This window comes from Vicia villosa, linkage group LG1 (assembly GCF_029867415.1).
Source record: "Vicia villosa cultivar HV-30 ecotype Madison, WI linkage group LG1, Vvil1.0, whole genome shotgun sequence".
NCBI classification, from domain to species: Eukaryota; Viridiplantae; Streptophyta; class Magnoliopsida; order Fabales; family Fabaceae; genus Vicia; species Vicia villosa.
In genome coordinates, this window is record NC_081180.1 from 137411048 (window position 1) to 137430413 (window position 19366).

The 19366-nt window shown below is 27.3% G+C and overlaps 1 protein-coding gene and 3 long non-coding RNA genes across 7 annotated transcripts; 1 reads left to right on the forward strand and 3 right to left on the reverse strand.

The window, feature by feature from the left end:
• Nucleotides 1–294: 294 nt before the first annotated feature.
• Nucleotides 295–2494, reverse strand: LOC131617735 (uncharacterized). Of its 2 annotated transcripts, XR_009288667.1 has the most exons (5): nt 1905–2494; nt 1673–1783; nt 1468–1568; nt 1134–1255; nt 296–680 (listed from the first exon to the last, which is right to left on the reverse strand). It is a non-coding gene; the product is annotated as an uncharacterized LOC131617735 (long non-coding RNA). The 2 variants fall into 2 exon arrangements; XR_009288666.1 differs by having other exon boundaries at nt 295–680; nt 1468–1783.
• A 4075-nt stretch (nt 2495–6569) lies between these two features.
• On the reverse strand, nt 6570–8768 carry LOC131617747 (uncharacterized). Of its 2 annotated transcripts, XR_009288670.1 has the most exons (5): nt 8179–8768; nt 7947–8057; nt 7742–7842; nt 7408–7529; nt 6570–6954 (listed from the first exon to the last, which is right to left on the reverse strand). It is a non-coding gene; the product is annotated as an uncharacterized LOC131617747 (long non-coding RNA). The 2 variants fall into 2 exon arrangements; XR_009288669.1 differs by having other exon boundaries at nt 7742–8057.
• Nucleotides 8769–12842: 4074 nt separating this feature from the next.
• LOC131617757 (uncharacterized) lies at nt 12843–15042 on the reverse strand. Of its 2 annotated transcripts, XR_009288672.1 has the most exons (5): nt 14453–15042; nt 14221–14331; nt 14016–14116; nt 13682–13803; nt 12844–13228 (listed from the first exon to the last, which is right to left on the reverse strand). It is a non-coding gene; the product is annotated as an uncharacterized LOC131617757 (long non-coding RNA). The 2 variants fall into 2 exon arrangements; XR_009288671.1 differs by having other exon boundaries at nt 12843–13228; nt 14016–14331.
• A 756-nt stretch (nt 15043–15798) lies between these two features.
• On the forward strand, nt 15799–19145 carry LOC131644299 (kinesin-like protein KIN-10A). The gene is made up of 5 exons (XM_058914764.1): nt 15799–16658; nt 17212–17367; nt 17455–17562; nt 17654–17764; nt 17853–19145. Exons 1-5 carry the CDS (start codon nt 15987–15989, stop codon nt 19044–19046), a joined length of 2241 nt encoding a protein of 746 aa, XP_058770747.1. The 5' UTR covers nt 15799–15986; the 3' UTR covers nt 19047–19145.
• Nucleotides 19146–19366: the final 221 nt, after the last annotated feature.

Genomic DNA, 19366 nt, shown 5'->3' on the forward strand with positions numbered 1-19366 from the left:
GACCTATAATCAAATCAGATGTATTGATTGACAATAAATTGTTTTCAATTTTTTGTTTTTAATGTTAAAATCATTAAAAAGTTTCTCGTTTTAAATTTTGAATTATGTGATGCATGTATGATAAAACTTTTCTTTATATTGAAATTTTTAAAAAAAACTGTGAGTTAAATATGTGATATTAAGTCCGACTAACAAATATTTCATGTTTAAAAAAATGTGTAATATATTGTAATGAATTATCAAACGCTAAAATTATTTATATTTATATATCAATATCATGGGCGGAACGATCAAATTTTGATTGAAAACAATTACACCGTAGTTTTAATAAAGCTTTGAGAGGATGTTTTGAAACAAATAAATAATAGACAAACATAATGCAGCCAGGCTGAAAATAATATTGATTCAATGAAAATGTCAACCTCTTCCTGCACAACAACCTAGTATTCCTATGAACCATTATCTAAAATCACCAAAGAAAAGAAGAAGTTGTTGATGCTGATTCTTCTGTTGGCTATGCAGCCTCCTATTGATTCTAATCATCAGGATCGCCATCGCCATCGTAATCAGAATCCTCTTCCTCACCTTCTATCCAAAATACTCTGTCAACGAACTGCATATCACGCTGTTCAATCTCTCAAGCAACAATAGCTTATCAACCACATTCAACTTATCAATCACTGCAAGAAATCCAAACAAAAAGATCCGAATCAATTATCGTGGTGGAATTCATATAAGTGCTTGGTACACAGATACAAAACTATATCAAGGATCATTACCTAAATTCTATCAAGGTCACAAGAATGTTAATGTTCTTAGTATACCTTTGACTGGAGAGACACATAATGCAACATGTTTGAGAGATTCTTTGCAACAACAGTTTAAGCAAGGATCTAACTCAACAATAGGATCAGGGATCACTAAATTAGTGTAGCATTCACCAATTGTTCTGGGAAACTATTTAGCGTCTTCCGAAAAAGAGCTAGCCATTTTCTAGCCGAACCATTTTATTCTGTTCCTAAAACATTTCTAGCATTGAAAGGTACAATTTCTTGAAACATGAGGGAAGTATAATGTAAATCATTTCATATTATGACCATTATCACATTTAGTTTACAAAATCAAAAACTTACCCAAGAACATACATATCGGCAGCATGAGGCATATGAGCCCATTCTTCAAGATTCAAACAACTCGGAGAAGATCTTGCAACATCAACTTGGCTAACTCTCGGTATCAAAATCAGGATCGTTGACTGCATAAAATAGCAATATAAATAAATGAAATTATTTTCAAAAACACTATACAACTTGATCAAACACTATATAACCTATATTTGACAAAACTTTGCCATAAAATTCATATTGCTAAATTTTGGCAATTTGAATACAATTTTGTTGCGCTAAAATGCTACTTGGTGACACTGGCTATATATAATACAAATAAATAAGTTTCAGAACTCCCTACCTTTACCCCTTGATTCAACTGCACATTCATCTTTATACCTCAAATTCATGAGAGCAATGCCAAGAGTTGGTTTATCCAACCAAATTTAGATTTCAAGGATGCTGAAAAGAGAAAAAAACACAAAATCAAAAACAACAAACATACAAACAAAAAGTAAGTTTCAGAACCTATAAATCCAAAACTTTCACAATCTAACAAACAATACATCATCAGCACACACACATAGTTTGAGAGTAACCCAAACATAACCCTTTACAGTGTTGCACTCGAACATCCTAGAAAGTCCATTGTGAAACATATCTAATTGCAGCAAAACCTAACACAGAATAGTAATTAGGATTAGAATGATTCAAAATGAAAAACTAAATAGAAAATTAAGTCCAGTAGCTTATAGTTTGAAATAAAATATAAAATTAATTATATAGTTAGAAACAAACCTAGTTTGATGAGTCCCTGGCTACCATCATAGTATTACCAGTAGAAAGTGACTCCATTTTTAAGTCAATGAACTCACAGTTTATTAACAAAGCAAGAATGTCGGATGAAGCTTTGTGCGTCTACGGTGGTTGTCGCGTTGTAGTTGCCAACGGGTTTGCGAAGGCGGAGCGATGTTCGCACGAGTGGACGTGTCAGATCTGATTTCCGGCAGCACTGCTTTTTCCCTTCTATTTTTTGTGTTCTCGCTGCTTCTGTTTTTGTTTTTCTCCATGGTTTTGTTGTACCCATTGGTGATGGATGCTGCATTTATTTTCTTCTGCAAATTTGTTGTTAGTAAAAATTGAAGGTTGGAGAGGCAGATGCTTTGTGGTATTGAAATGAAGAGGTATTTCTCTCTTTTGTAACGATGCACTTCGTAAAATGGATCAAAGAGATATGGGAAGGTGTGTTTATTGTTATTGAGTAGTGGCTTTTCATGTTCCATGGCTATACATTTTCGATAAATGTGTAAAAGAGAAAGTGAGAATCAAAACTTAGAAACGTATAGAAAAATGAAAGGGCGCAAAGAATTGATTTTTTGGGTAGTGGAGGAATTGATGTTTTCAAAGTAATAAAACTTATCCATTCAATGATGTAGGGTATAACCATAGGTATTACATATTTTAACGTGTAAATTTAAAGAAATAAATAAACCAATTAGGAAAAATAAAAAACCAACAAAAAATAAGAGACTGCCACATCAGCAGCAATAAATGCCAAATCAATATTATTGTGTTATTTTGACAAAAGACTTTTATACCCGTGGAATAAGAAAAGTTTCAGTACATTTATAAGAGGGCTTTTACTGGAATTTCCAAGTACTATTACTTTTATATATTAATAATAGACTAGTAGGAAACCCGTGCTATCGCACGGGTCTGGTCGAGGTTTCACATTACATGTATCCAAATATCACTTGTAAAGTTCTTTTATATAAATCAACCATATATATTTAATCAAAATGCATCCCAAAAATATAATAACAAACAATGAAATAGCTAATAATACATCAATTTTTTTAGCTCTTTTAAGTAAAAACAATAAATATATGGATTCATATTACACGTATCAATGACTTAAATATTAAATATGACATCATATTTTAAGTTAGATAACATTAATATGTTTATAACTTATAATCATTTATCAAAATTTAATTCATGTGTTTGGAATATGAAAGATAATATAACTTATTTTGCATTTCATAAATATTCACTTAATTTCAATTATATACTAATAATATGTATCAATTTTTAAGCATTGATTCATATTTATAATAAATCATACAATTATTTTTATAACTTCAATTTTATAAAACAATAACAAAAGAAATAGTTAAAAGATAGACATTAAAATGATTAGTCAATAACTGTTATCTGAGAGATACATTCACATCTACCCGTCAATTATTTTTATAACTTCAAATTTATAAAACAGTAACAAAAGAAATAGTTAAAAGATAGACATTAAAATGATTCGTCAATAACTGGTATCTCATACATACGTTCACATCTACCCGTCAATTGAGATGAGTTAAGAAACCCCGGTTGAATCCAAAAGTTTTAATTTTAAAAATTTATTAAACCTATTTAAGATATTAGCTCATTTTTACAAATGTAAAATGTATGACAACTCCCGTCAAATGCTTAAGAAATTAAACATAGTTAGAGAATACAATTTATTAACCTTATTTCAGATATTAGCTCATTTTTTTTCAAATCTAAAATATATGACATCTCCGTAAAATATTAAAAGTTTCTACGTTTAATGTATACTTAAAATATTTAAAATGAAACAAATAATAAAAATATAAATATTTTAATAGAGTAATTAGATCTTGAATTATGTAAAATTATAAAAAATAGAAATTTAAAACCTATGTACTATAAATAATATTAAATAGAGTATTAAATTTTATATAGGAAAGAGAAAAAACAAAAATCTTTTTGTTTTAAGAATATCGAATAATTATAAGTAGGTAAATAAAATTAAAATAATTTAATATTTATTAATTAGTGTACATATAAGTTGGTAAATAAAAAATCAAATATAAGAATAACTAAAATCAATTAAAATATTTTATAACAATTTGACATTTATTTATTTATACAATTTAATACATATTTATTAATTTCTTATAAAATTCAAAAATTTAGGTATAAATCTACTAATATACCGAACTTTTAATTTTATTATAAATATATTTTAAATTAATAATTATGAGAAATTATTTAGTTTTCATTTCAATAATAATAATTTAATTCAATATTATAATTATCATTTAATTGAATTTAAGATTTAAATAATTTTAACTTTTGAATGAAAAGCTAAAACTAAAATAATTGAGTTTCCTATTTATAAATATATTTGAATAAAAAACATATAATATGAAAATTAAAATTATTTGTTTTATTTATTAACAAACATTTCAAAATAAAACATATTATAAGAACATAAAAAAATATAATTGGTTTAATAAGAAAATTAAAATTTATAATAATTGATTAGATTTAATAAATTGAATCATATAATATTTTTTTAAATATATTTTATTTAGTTAGATTATTAAGAAATTTAAAAAACATTGGTATTAAATCAAAATGACAATAATTTGTAAAATGATATAAATAAAATTTCAATTACATCAATCACAAATAATTTATTTTATTTATTATCACTTACTTTAAATTTTATCAACCATATAATTTTAAAAAATAGTGTAAAACTTTTAATGACAGATTCTAAATAAATAGTTTTCAAACCTATAAATAAAAATTGACTATAATGAATTAATTTAATTATTTTCAAAAGTATTGATTGATAATAAAAGTTGACCTATAATCAAATCAGAAGTATTGATTGACAATAAATTGTTTTCAATTTTTTGTTTTTAATGTTAAAATCATTAAAAAGTTTCTCTTTTTAAATTTTGAATTATGTGATGCATGTATGATAAAACTTTTCAATAATAATAATTTCATTCAATATTATAATTATCATTTAATTGATTTTAAGATTTAAAAAAAAATTACCTTTTGCATGAAAAGCTTAAAAGATTGAGTTTCCTATTTATAAATATATTTAATTAAAAAACATATAATATGAAAATTAAAATTATTTGTTTTATTTATTAATAAACATTTCAAAATAAAACATATTATAAGTACATAAAAAATATAATTGATTTAATAAGAAAATTAAAATTTATAATAATTGATTAGATTTAATAAATTGAATCATAGAATTTTTTTAAAATATATTTGATTTAGTTAGATTATAAATAAATTAAAAAAACATTGGTATTAAATCAAAATGACAATTTGGTTATTACTAATTTGATTTTATAAGCAAATTTTTAAAATGATATAAATAAAATTTCAATTACATCAATCACAAATAATTTATTTTATTTATTATCACTTACTTTAAATTTTATCAACCATATAATTTTAAAAAATAGTGTAAAACTTTTAATGACAGATTCTAAATAAATAGTTTTCAAACCTATAAATAAAAATTGACTATAATGAATTAATTTAATTATTTTCAAAAGTATTGATTGATAATAAAAGTTGACCTATAATCAAATCAGAAGTATTGATTGACAATAAATTGTTTTCAATTTTTTGTTTTTAATGTTAAAATCATTAAAAAGTTTCTCGTTTTAAATTTTGAATTATGTGATGCATGTAAGATAAAACTTTTCAATAATAATAATTTCATTCAATATTATAACTATCATTTAATTGAATTTTAGATTTAAAAAAGTTTACCTTTTGAATGAAAAGTTAAAAAGATTGAATTTCCTATTTATAAATATATTTAAATAAAAAACATATAATATGAAAATTAAAATTATTTGTTTTATTTATTAATAAAGATTTCAAAATAAAACATATTATAAGTACATAAAAAAATATTATTGGTTTAATAAGAAAATTAAATTTATAATAGTTGATTAGATTTAAAAAATTGAATCAGAGAATTTTTTTTTAAATATATTTTATTTAGTTAGATTATTAAGAAATTTAAAAATTACTAATCAAAATGACAATTTGGTTATTATTAATTTGATTTTATAAGCAAATTTGTAAAATGATATAAATAAAATTTCAATTACATCAATCAAAAATAATTTATTTTATTTATTATCACTTACTTCAAATTGGATCAACAATAAAATTTAAAAAAATAGTGTAAAACTTTTAATTACAGATTTTAAATAAATAGTTTTCAAACATATAAATAAAAATTGAAAACCTATAAATAAAAATTGACTATAATTAATGAATTTAATTATTTTCAAAAGTATTGATTGATAATAAAAGTTGACCTATAATCAAATCAGATGTATTGATTGACAATAAATTGTTTTCAATTTTTTGTTTTTAATGTTAAAATCATTAAAAAGTTTCTCGTTTTAAATTTTGAATTATGTGATGCATGTATGATAAAACTTTTCTTTATATTGAAATTTTTAAAAAAAACTGTGAGTTAAATATGTGATATTAAGTCCGACTAACAAATATTTCATGTTTAAAAAAATGTGTAATATATTGTAATGAATTATCAAACGCTAAAATTATTTATATTTATATATCAATATCATGGGCGGAACGATCAAATTTTGATTGAAAACAATTACACCGTAGTTTTAATAAAGCTTTGAGAGGATGTTTTGAAACAAATAAATAATAGACAAACATAATGCAGCCAGGCTGAAAATAATATTGATTCAATGAAAATGTCAACCTCTTCCTGCACAACAACCTAGTATTCCTATGAACCATTATCTAAAATCACCAAAGAAAAGAAGAAGTTGTTGATGCTGATTCTTCTGTTGGCTATGCAGCCTCCTATTGATTCTAATCATCAGGATCGCCATCGCCATCGTAATCAGAATCCTCTTCCTCACCTTCTATCCAAAATACTCTGTCAACGAACTGCATATCACGCTGTTCAATCTCTCAAGCAACAATAGCTTATCAACCACATTCAACTTATCAATCACTGCAAGAAATCCAAACAAAAAGATCCGAATCAATTATCGTGGTGGAATTCATATAAGTGCTTGGTACACAGATACAAAACTATATCAAGGATCATTACCTAAATTCTATCAAGGTCACAAGAATGTTAATGTTCTTAGTATACCTTTGACTGGAGAGACACATAATGCAACATGTTTGAGAGATTCTTTGCAACAACAGTTTAAGCAAGGATCTAACTCAACAATAGGATCAGGGATCACTAAATTAGTGTAGCATTCACCAATTGTTCTGGGAAACTATTTAGCGTCTTCCGAAAAAGAGCTAGCCATTTTCTAGCCGAACCATTTTATTCTGTTCCTAAAACATTTCTAGCATTGAAAGGTACAATTTCTTGAAACATGAGGGAAGTATAATGTAAATCATTTCATATTATGACCATTATCACATTTAGTTTACAAAATCAAAAACTTACCCAAGAACATACATATCGGCAGCATGAGGCATATGAGCCCATTCTTCAAGATTCAAACAACTCGGAGAAGATCTTGCAACATCAACTTGGCTAACTCTCGGTATCAAAATCAGGATCGTTGACTGCATAAAATAGCAATATAAATAAATGAAATTATTTTCAAAAACACTATACAACTTGATCAAACACTATATAACCTATATTTGACAAAACTTTGCCATAAAATTCATATTGCTAAATTTTGGCAATTTGAATACAATTTTGTTGCGCTAAAATGCTACTTGGTGACACTGGCTATATATAATACAAATAAATAAGTTTCAGAACTCCCTACCTTTACCCCTTGATTCAACTGCACATTCATCTTTATACCTCAAATTCATGAGAGCAATGCCAAGAGTTGGTTTATCCAACCAAATTTAGATTTCAAGGATGCTGAAAAGAGAAAAAAACACAAAATCAAAAACAACAAACATACAAACAAAAAGTAAGTTTCAGAACCTATAAATCCAAAACTTTCACAATCTAACAAACAATACATCATCAGCACACACACATAGTTTGAGAGTAACCCAAACATAACCCTTTACAGTGTTGCACTCGAACATCCTAGAAAGTCCATTGTGAAACATATCTAATTGCAGCAAAACCTAACACAGAATAGTAATTAGGATTAGAATGATTCAAAATGAAAAACTAAATAGAAAATTAAGTCCAGTAGCTTATAGTTTGAAATAAAATATAAAATTAATTATATAGTTAGAAACAAACCTAGTTTGATGAGTCCCTGGCTACCATCATAGTATTACCAGTAGAAAGTGACTCCATTTTTAAGTCAATGAACTCACAGTTTATTAACAAAGCAAGAATGTCGGATGAAGCTTTGTGCGTCTACGGTGGTTGTCGCGTTGTAGTTGCCAACGGGTTTGCGAAGGCGGAGCGATGTTCGCACGAGTGGACGTGTCAGATCTGATTTCCGGCAGCACTGCTTTTTCCCTTCTATTTTTTGTGTTCTCGCTGCTTCTGTTTTTGTTTTTCTCCATGGTTTTGTTGTACCCATTGGTGATGGATGCTGCATTTATTTTCTTCTGCAAATTTGTTGTTAGTAAAAATTGAAGGTTGGAGAGGCAGATGCTTTGTGGTATTGAAATGAAGAGGTATTTCTCTCTTTTGTAACGATGCACTTCGTAAAATGGATCAAAGAGATATGGGAAGGTGTGTTTATTGTTATTGAGTAGTGGCTTTTCATGTTCCATGGCTATACATTTTCGATAAATGTGTAAAAGAGAAAGTGAGAATCAAAACTTAGAAACGTATAGAAAAATGAAAGGGCGCAAAGAATTGATTTTTTGGGTAGTGGAGGAATTGATGTTTTCAAAGTAATAAAACTTATCCATTCAATGATGTAGGGTATAACCATAGGTATTACATATTTTAACGTGTAAATTTAAAGAAATAAATAAACCAATTAGGAAAAATAAAAAACCAACAAAAAATAAGAGACTGCCACATCAGCAGCAATAAATGCCAAATCAATATTATTGTGTTATTTTGACAAAAGACTTTTATACCCGTGGAATAAGAAAAGTTTCAGTACATTTATAAGAGGGCTTTTACTGGAATTTCCAAGTACTATTACTTTTATATATTAATAATAGACTAGTAGGAAACCCGTGCTATCGCACGGGTCTGGTCGAGGTTTCACATTACATGTATCCAAATATCACTTGTAAAGTTCTTTTATATAAATCAACCATATATATTTAATCAAAATGCATCCCAAAAATATAATAACAAACAATGAAATAGCTAATAATACATCAATTTTTTTAGCTCTTTTAAGTAAAAACAATAAATATATGGATTCATATTACACGTATCAATGACTTAAATATTAAATATGACATCATATTTTAAGTTAGATAACATTAATATGTTTATAACTTATAATCATTTATCAAAATTTAATTCATGTGTTTGGAATATGAAAGATAATATAACTTATTTTGCATTTCATAAATATTCACTTAATTTCAATTATATACTAATAATATGTATCAATTTTTAAGCATTGATTCATATTTATAATAAATCATACAATTATTTTTATAACTTCAATTTTATAAAACAATAACAAAAGAAATAGTTAAAAGATAGACATTAAAATGATTAGTCAATAACTGTTATCTGAGAGATACATTCACATCTACCCGTCAATTATTTTTATAACTTCAAATTTATAAAACAGTAACAAAAGAAATAGTTAAAAGATAGACATTAAAATGATTCGTCAATAACTGGTATCTCATACATACGTTCACATCTACCCGTCAATTGAGATGAGTTAAGAAACCCCGGTTGAATCCAAAAGTTTTAATTTTAAAAATTTATTAAACCTATTTAAGATATTAGCTCATTTTTACAAATGTAAAATGTATGACAACTCCCGTCAAATGCTTAAGAAATTAAACATAGTTAGAGAATACAATTTATTAACCTTATTTCAGATATTAGCTCATTTTTTTTCAAATCTAAAATATATGACATCTCCGTAAAATATTAAAAGTTTCTACGTTTAATGTATACTTAAAATATTTAAAATGAAACAAATAATAAAAATATAAATATTTTAATAGAGTAATTAGATCTTGAATTATGTAAAATTATAAAAAATAGAAATTTAAAACCTATGTACTATAAATAATATTAAATAGAGTATTAAATTTTATATAGGAAAGAGAAAAAACAAAAATCTTTTTGTTTTAAGAATATCGAATAATTATAAGTAGGTAAATAAAATTAAAATAATTTAATATTTATTAATTAGTGTACATATAAGTTGGTAAATAAAAAATCAAATATAAGAATAACTAAAATCAATTAAAATATTTTATAACAATTTGACATTTATTTATTTATACAATTTAATACATATTTATTAATTTCTTATAAAATTCAAAAATTTAGGTATAAATCTACTAATATACCGAACTTTTAATTTTATTATAAATATATTTTAAATTAATAATTATGAGAAATTATTTAGTTTTCATTTCAATAATAATAATTTAATTCAATATTATAATTATCATTTAATTGAATTTAAGATTTAAATAATTTTAACTTTTGAATGAAAAGCTAAAACTAAAATAATTGAGTTTCCTATTTATAAATATATTTGAATAAAAAACATATAATATGAAAATTAAAATTATTTGTTTTATTTATTAACAAACATTTCAAAATAAAACATATTATAAGAACATAAAAAAATATAATTGGTTTAATAAGAAAATTAAAATTTATAATAATTGATTAGATTTAATAAATTGAATCATATAATATTTTTTTAAATATATTTTATTTAGTTAGATTATTAAGAAATTTAAAAAACATTGGTATTAAATCAAAATGACAATAATTTGTAAAATGATATAAATAAAATTTCAATTACATCAATCACAAATAATTTATTTTATTTATTATCACTTACTTTAAATTTTATCAACCATATAATTTTAAAAAATAGTGTAAAACTTTTAATGACAGATTCTAAATAAATAGTTTTCAAACCTATAAATAAAAATTGACTATAATGAATTAATTTAATTATTTTCAAAAGTATTGATTGATAATAAAAGTTGACCTATAATCAAATCAGAAGTATTGATTGACAATAAATTGTTTTCAATTTTTTGTTTTTAATGTTAAAATCATTAAAAAGTTTCTCTTTTTAAATTTTGAATTATGTGATGCATGTATGATAAAACTTTTCAATAATAATAATTTCATTCAATATTATAATTATCATTTAATTGATTTTAAGATTTAAAAAAAAATTACCTTTTGCATGAAAAGCTTAAAAGATTGAGTTTCCTATTTATAAATATATTTAATTAAAAAACATATAATATGAAAATTAAAATTATTTGTTTTATTTATTAATAAACATTTCAAAATAAAACATATTATAAGTACATAAAAAATATAATTGATTTAATAAGAAAATTAAAATTTATAATAATTGATTAGATTTAATAAATTGAATCATAGAATTTTTTTAAAATATATTTGATTTAGTTAGATTATAAATAAATTAAAAAAACATTGGTATTAAATCAAAATGACAATTTGGTTATTACTAATTTGATTTTATAAGCAAATTTTTAAAATGATATAAATAAAATTTCAATTACATCAATCACAAATAATTTATTTTATTTATTATCACTTACTTTAAATTTTATCAACCATATAATTTTAAAAAATAGTGTAAAACTTTTAATGACAGATTCTAAATAAATAGTTTTCAAACCTATAAATAAAAATTGACTATAATGAATTAATTTAATTATTTTCAAAAGTATTGATTGATAATAAAAGTTGACCTATAATCAAATCAGAAGTATTGATTGACAATAAATTGTTTTCAATTTTTTGTTTTTAATGTTAAAATCATTAAAAAGTTTCTCGTTTTAAATTTTGAATTATGTGATGCATGTAAGATAAAACTTTTCAATAATAATAATTTCATTCAATATTATAACTATCATTTAATTGAATTTTAGATTTAAAAAAGTTTACCTTTTGAATGAAAAGTTAAAAAGATTGAATTTCCTATTTATAAATATATTTAAATAAAAAACATATAATATGAAAATTAAAATTATTTGTTTTATTTATTAATAAAGATTTCAAAATAAAACATATTATAAGTACATAAAAAAATATTATTGGTTTAATAAGAAAATTAAATTTATAATAGTTGATTAGATTTAAAAAATTGAATCAGAGAATTTTTTTTTAAATATATTTTATTTAGTTAGATTATTAAGAAATTTAAAAATTACTAATCAAAATGACAATTTGGTTATTATTAATTTGATTTTATAAGCAAATTTGTAAAATGATATAAATAAAATTTCAATTACATCAATCAAAAATAATTTATTTTATTTATTATCACTTACTTCAAATTGGATCAACAATAAAATTTAAAAAAATAGTGTAAAACTTTTAATTACAGATTTTAAATAAATAGTTTTCAAACATATAAATAAAAATTGAAAACCTATAAATAAAAATTGACTATAATTAATGAATTTAATTATTTTCAAAAGTATTGATTGATAATAAAAGTTGACCTATAATCAAATCAGATGTATTGATTGACAATAAATTGTTTTCAATTTTTTGTTTTTAATGTTAAAATCATTAAAAAGTTTCTCGTTTTAAATTTTGAATTATGTGATGCATGTATGATAAAACTTTTCTTTATATTGAAATTTTTAAAAAAAACTGTGAGTTAAATATGTGATATTAAGTCCGACTAACAAATATTTCATGTTTAAAAAAATGTGTAATATATTGTAATGAATTATCAAACGCTAAAATTATTTATATTTATATATCAATATCATGGGCGGAACGATCAAATTTTGATTGAAAACAATTACACCGTAGTTTTAATAAAGCTTTGAGAGGATGTTTTGAAACAAATAAATAATAGACAAACATAATGCAGCCAGGCTGAAAATAATATTGATTCAATGAAAATGTCAACCTCTTCCTGCACAACAACCTAGTATTCCTATGAACCATTATCTAAAATCACCAAAGAAAAGAAGAAGTTGTTGATGCTGATTCTTCTGTTGGCTATGCAGCCTCCTATTGATTCTAATCATCAGGATCGCCATCGCCATCGTAATCAGAATCCTCTTCCTCACCTTCTATCCAAAATACTCTGTCAACGAACTGCATATCACGCTGTTCAATCTCTCAAGCAACAATAGCTTATCAACCACATTCAACTTATCAATCACTGCAAGAAATCCAAACAAAAAGATCCGAATCAATTATCGTGGTGGAATTCATATAAGTGCTTGGTACACAGATACAAAACTATATCAAGGATCATTACCTAAATTCTATCAAGGTCACAAGAATGTTAATGTTCTTAGTATACCTTTGACTGGAGAGACACATAATGCAACATGTTTGAGAGATTCTTTGCAACAACAGTTTAAGCAAGGATCTAACTCAACAATAGGATCAGGGATCACTAAATTAGTGTAGCATTCACCAATTGTTCTGGGAAACTATTTAGCGTCTTCCGAAAAAGAGCTAGCCATTTTCTAGCCGAACCATTTTATTCTGTTCCTAAAACATTTCTAGCATTGAAAGGTACAATTTCTTGAAACATGAGGGAAGTATAATGTAAATCATTTCATATTATGACCATTATCACATTTAGTTTACAAAATCAAAAACTTACCCAAGAACATACATATCGGCAGCATGAGGCATATGAGCCCATTCTTCAAGATTCAAACAACTCGGAGAAGATCTTGCAACATCAACTTGGCTAACTCTCGGTATCAAAATCAGGATCGTTGACTGCATAAAATAGCAATATAAATAAATGAAATTATTTTCAAAAACACTATACAACTTGATCAAACACTATATAACCTATATTTGACAAAACTTTGCCATAAAATTCATATTGCTAAATTTTGGCAATTTGAATATAATTTTGTTGCGCTAAAATGCTACTTGGTGACACTGGCTATATATAATACAAATAAATAAGTTTCAGAACTCCCTACCTTTACCCCTTGATTCAACTGCACATTCATCTTTATACCTCAAATTCATGAGAGCAATGCCAAGAGTTGGTTTATCCAACCAAATTTAGATTTCAAGGATGCTGAAAAGAGAAAAAAACACAAAATCAAAAACAACAAACATACAAACAAAAAGTAAGTTTCAGAACCTATAAATCCAAAACTTTCACAATCTAACAAACAATACATCATCAGCACACACACATAGTTTGAGAGTAACCCAAACATAACCCTTTACAGTGTTGCACTCGAACATCCTAGAAAGTCCATTGTGAAACATATCTAATTGCAGCAAAACCTAACACAGAATAGTAATTAGGATTAGAATGATTCAAAATGAAAAACTAAATAGAAAATTAAGTCCAGTAGCTTATAGTTTGAAATAAAATATAAAATTAATTATATAGTTAGAAACAAACCTAGTTTGATGAGTCCCTGGCTACCATCATAGTATTACCAGTAGAAAGTGACTCCATTTTTAAGTCAATGAACTCACAGTTTATTAACAAAGCAAGAATGTCGGATGAAGCTTTGTGCGTCTACGGTGGTTGTCGCGTTGTAGTTGCCAACGGGTTTGCGAAGGCGGAGCGATGTTCGCACGAGTGGACGTGTCAGATCTGATTTCCGGCAGCACTGCTTTTTCCCTTCTATTTTTTGTGTTCTCGCTGCTTCTGTTTTTGTTTTTCTCCATGGTTTTGTTGTACCCATTGGTGATGGATGCTGCATTTATTTTCTTCTGCAAATTTGTTGTTAGTAAAAATTGAAGGTTGGAGAGGCAGATGCTTTGTGGTATTGAAATGAAGAGGTATTTCTCTCTTTTGTAACGATGCACTTCGTAAAATGGATCAAAGAGATATGGGAAGGTGTGTTTATTGTTATTGAGTAGTGGCTTTTCATGTTCCATGGCTATACATTTTCGATAAATGTGTAAAAGAGAAAGTGAGAATCAAAACTTAGAAACGTATAGAAAAATGAAAGGGCGCAAAGAATTGATTTTTTGGGTAGTGGAGGAATTGATGTTTTCAAAGTAATAAAACTTATCCATTCAATGATGTAGGGTATAACCATAGGTATTACATATTTTAACGTGTAAATTTAAAGAAATAAATAAACCAATTAGGAAAAATAAAAAACCAACAAAAAATAAGAGACTGCCACATCAGCAGCAATAAATGCCAAATCAATATTATTGTGTTATTTTGACAAAAGACTTTTATACCCGTGGAATAAGAAAAGTTTCAGTACATTTATAAGAGGGCTTTTACTGGAATTTCCAAGTACTATTACTTTTATATATTAATAATAGATTCGGCAACTTTTTACATAAAGTTGTGGTAACTAACCTAACAGAATATCGCAAACATTGTTTAAAGGAATTGCAAAAGTTTTTTTTTGTTGTGGTGATGACTTATGGATACCAAAAGATAGAGGTCGTGTTGTGAATGAAAGCATGCCTATAGATGCTAGCGGATCCATAAAAAAACCGGGAGAGGTCGATGTCAAAGGAAGTTGAAATAACTTAAGAGTGAAGAAAGAAAAAAACTTTAAACTTTTTTTTAAAAAAATGACTACACAATTTACAAAGCAAAAATTTTTACATTTAATTCCTTAGACACATTCGTTACTCTAAGTATTATTACATCACATTTGTTACAATTTTGCTGTTATACTTCTTTTTTGGTAAATGTTTTCATACGCATTTCATTTGCATAAAGTTTCAATTTTTCCATCACTTTTAGAATTAAAAATATAGACGTTAGAAACTGTAACGGCTACATTTTGGTTATTCCTCAAAACCCTCGTTTCAACGTGATACACTTGTTTCTCTCTCTTTCTCTCTCTATCATCTTCTTCATTCCCATCTTTTTCTTGCACTTTCTCTCTACTGGATCGCAGATTCAATCCTAAAGTTTCAATCTTTCTTCAATTTCGTTTTTGGGTCAATTCAAATTCATGGCACCCACACCTTCTTCTAAGGCAATTCATTCCACACAACTGAGAACTCCGAATTCAAAGCATCGTTTAAACTTCAATGGCTTCAAATCACCGCATCCACACCCGTCTCCGAATCCCAATTTTGCTTCCAACAAAGAATCCCCACCTGAACATCCGATTGAGGTTATTGCTAGAATCCGTGACTACCCGGATCGAAAAGACAAGCCTTTATCGGTTCTTCAGGCGAGTTCTAACTCGAGATCGATTAGGGTTCGTGCGGATTTCGGGTATAGGGATTTTACGCTTGATGGGGTGTCTGTGTCTGAGGAAGAGGAGTTGGATTTGTTTTACAAGAAGTTTGTGGAATCGAGGATCAATGGGGTTAAATTGGGGGACAAGTGCACCATTATGATGTATGGGCCAACTGGTTCTGGCAAGAGTCATACCATGTTTGGGTGTTCGAAGCAGGCTGGGATTGTGTATAAGGCTTTGAGGGATATTCTTGGAGATGGAGATACGGATTCTGAGATTAGTGGAGATGGAAGTGATGGTGACTCTATAGGGTTGAGGACTTTTGTTCAGGTTACTGTTTTGGAGATTTATAATGAGGAGATTTATGATCTCTTGAATACCAATGGAGGAGGTAGCGGAGGATTTGGATTTGGGTGGTCTAAGAGTCATGCTTCAAAGGTAATAGAGTACATGTAATATAACATGTTGCTTATCACTTGATCTGTTATTTCTTTAGGCTTTGGTTCTTCAGATCATACCTTGGATTTGGCTTTAGGATTGTTATTTGGCTCAACTTTATTATATGCTTATGAAGTTTGTATGTTTTAGTTATCTTCATAATTTGTACAACTTTATCATATCTTGTCTTAGGACTGTTATTTGGCTCGACTTTAACATATGCTTAGGAAGTTTATGTTTTAGTTATTTTCATAACTTGTACAAATTTGGTTTGTTAAGTTTACTCTTTGGTTAGCTCATTTTGCTCTGGATGAAAAAAGCTTAACTGGGAACTTGTGATTCAAATCAATATTGAATATCAGATGTTAGTTTTGGATGTAATAACAGAACTATTATTGTAAAATGTATTAATTAGCAGTAATATACATGCTGAACATTTGAATAGTGAATTTGGCTTTAGTTTCACTAATGATAGTTTGAAGTGTTATCAGAACCATATTCTACTGAACATTTGGATACTGGCTTTTTCTTACTTTTGTAATTTGACTTGTAGGTTAAGCTTGAGGTGATGGGGAAAAAAGCTAAGAATGCAACCTACATATCTGGAAATGAAGCAGGGAAGATCTCAAAAGAAATTCAGAAAGTGGAAAAGCGAAGGATTGTTAAAAGCACACTTTGTAATGACCGGAGTTCTAGAAGTCACTGCATGGTATTACTTTGTTGGTTGAAGTAGGTTCTGATTAAATTTATAGTTTCCTTGATTGCTAATTGATGACTTGTTTTTTATTTTTATCAGGTAATACTTGATGTCCCGACAGTGGGAGGACGGCTAATGCTTGTGGACATGGCAGGATCAGAAAATATTGAACAAGCTGGTCAAACTGGATTTGAGGCAAAAATGCAGGTTATTATTTTTCTGCCTTAATATTTATTTTCTTTCTTGAACCATGCATGTTATGTTCTCTAATCATATTATACTCTCGATAATTTTACAGACTGCAAAAATTAATCAAGGTAATATAGCACTGAAGAGAGTGGTTGAGTCTATTGCAAACGGTGATTCACATGTGCCTTTTAGGGACAGCAAACTTACCATGCTTCTGCAGGTAATCAACTAGTTAGGGTATGTGTTTCATGTTATTCCAAGTTGGTTCTTTCGATGCTAAGTACTTTTTTCTGTTTTCTGTTTTTAAGGATTCCTTTGAAGATGATAAGTCGAAAATTCTAATGATACTATGTGCAAGTCCTGATCCGAAGGAGATACACAAGACAATTTCCACTCTAGAATATGGAGCCAAAGCAAAATGTATAGTCCGCGGTCCTCATAGTCCGGTTAAGGAGGAGGACTCTTCTTCTACTGTGATTTTGGGATCAAGAATCGCTGCAATGGATGAGTTTATTATGAAACTACAAATGGAAAACAAGCTTAAAGAGAAAGAGAGAAACGAAGCGCACAAAAAGCTAATGAAGAAAGAAGAAGAAATTGCTGAGTTAAGAGCTAAAGTGGAAACAGCTCCTGCTGCGAGTGAGGAGGAGATTAACCTAAAGGTAAATGAACGAACCCGCCTTCTGAGACAAGAGCTGGAAAAGAAGTTGGAAGAGTGTCAAAGAATGACTAATGATTTTGTCGAGCTGGAGAGGAAGAGAATGGAAGAGAGGATATTGCAGCAGCAGGAGGAAGTTGAGATTCTGAGAAAGAGACTGGAAGAAATTGAGATGCAGCTGAGTTCTTCTAAGCAAGAGCGTAAAGATGAAAACGAATCGAAAGAGATGGAGCCAAGCGGGTTTATGAGAAAACTACTCAGTGTTTACAAAAGTGAGGATGATCTTGCAATGGTGAAATCGATGGATCTGGACATGGATGATCAAGAGCCGTTCCTTGCGCGCGAAGTTATTGTTGGCATGCAAGGCATTTCACCAGTTCAACCCTGTTCAAATACTTTGAATGTTGTACAAGAATATGCACCAAACTTTGGTCCAAAAGCATGTCTAAGTACAGTATATGAAGAAGAAGAAGAAGAAGGAGAAGGAGAAGGAGAGGGAGAGCAGGATCATGAGGATAAAGTAGAAGAAGATGAGGAAGTGGAAAAAGAAGTGATAGAGGAAAAGAGGGTATGTAGCGTCGGAAAGAGTCCAAAGAAAGAGGATTATTCTGTGGCTGACAAGGAAAACAATGGTTCCAACAGAATGTTGAGAATTCACAACATATTCACTCTTTGTGGAAATCAAAGGGAACTCTCCCAATATGGAACACCAATTCCTGCAAAAAAGAGGTGTGATGAAAACTTTGATATCAAATACTCTCCTGTGAAATCAAGTGAGAAGAAAGATTCTGTCTTAAGAATCTCCAACAAAGAGAACCTGGAACAAAATGTTGTGGCAAATTAGCTTTTGAAACATGAAAAATTGTACAATATTATGATTGGTTTGGGTGTTTCTCCCTGGAAAACTTGCCTATTAAATACTACTATTTGTTTTTGTGTTGAATTTGTTCTATATTTCATGATGAATGTATTTCGGAACTCGTCTCGGTTAAGGCTTTTGGCACCTCTCCATATCTTCGACCATTTAGTCCGATTTGAGACTAAATAACTGCTAATTGTAAGTAAAATTTTCACATGCAAACTACTTATTTAAATTACTTGTACAATGAAAATCCATAAGGATCCAAAAACAAGCAGTAATGACATTTCCAAATTATAAGAAAA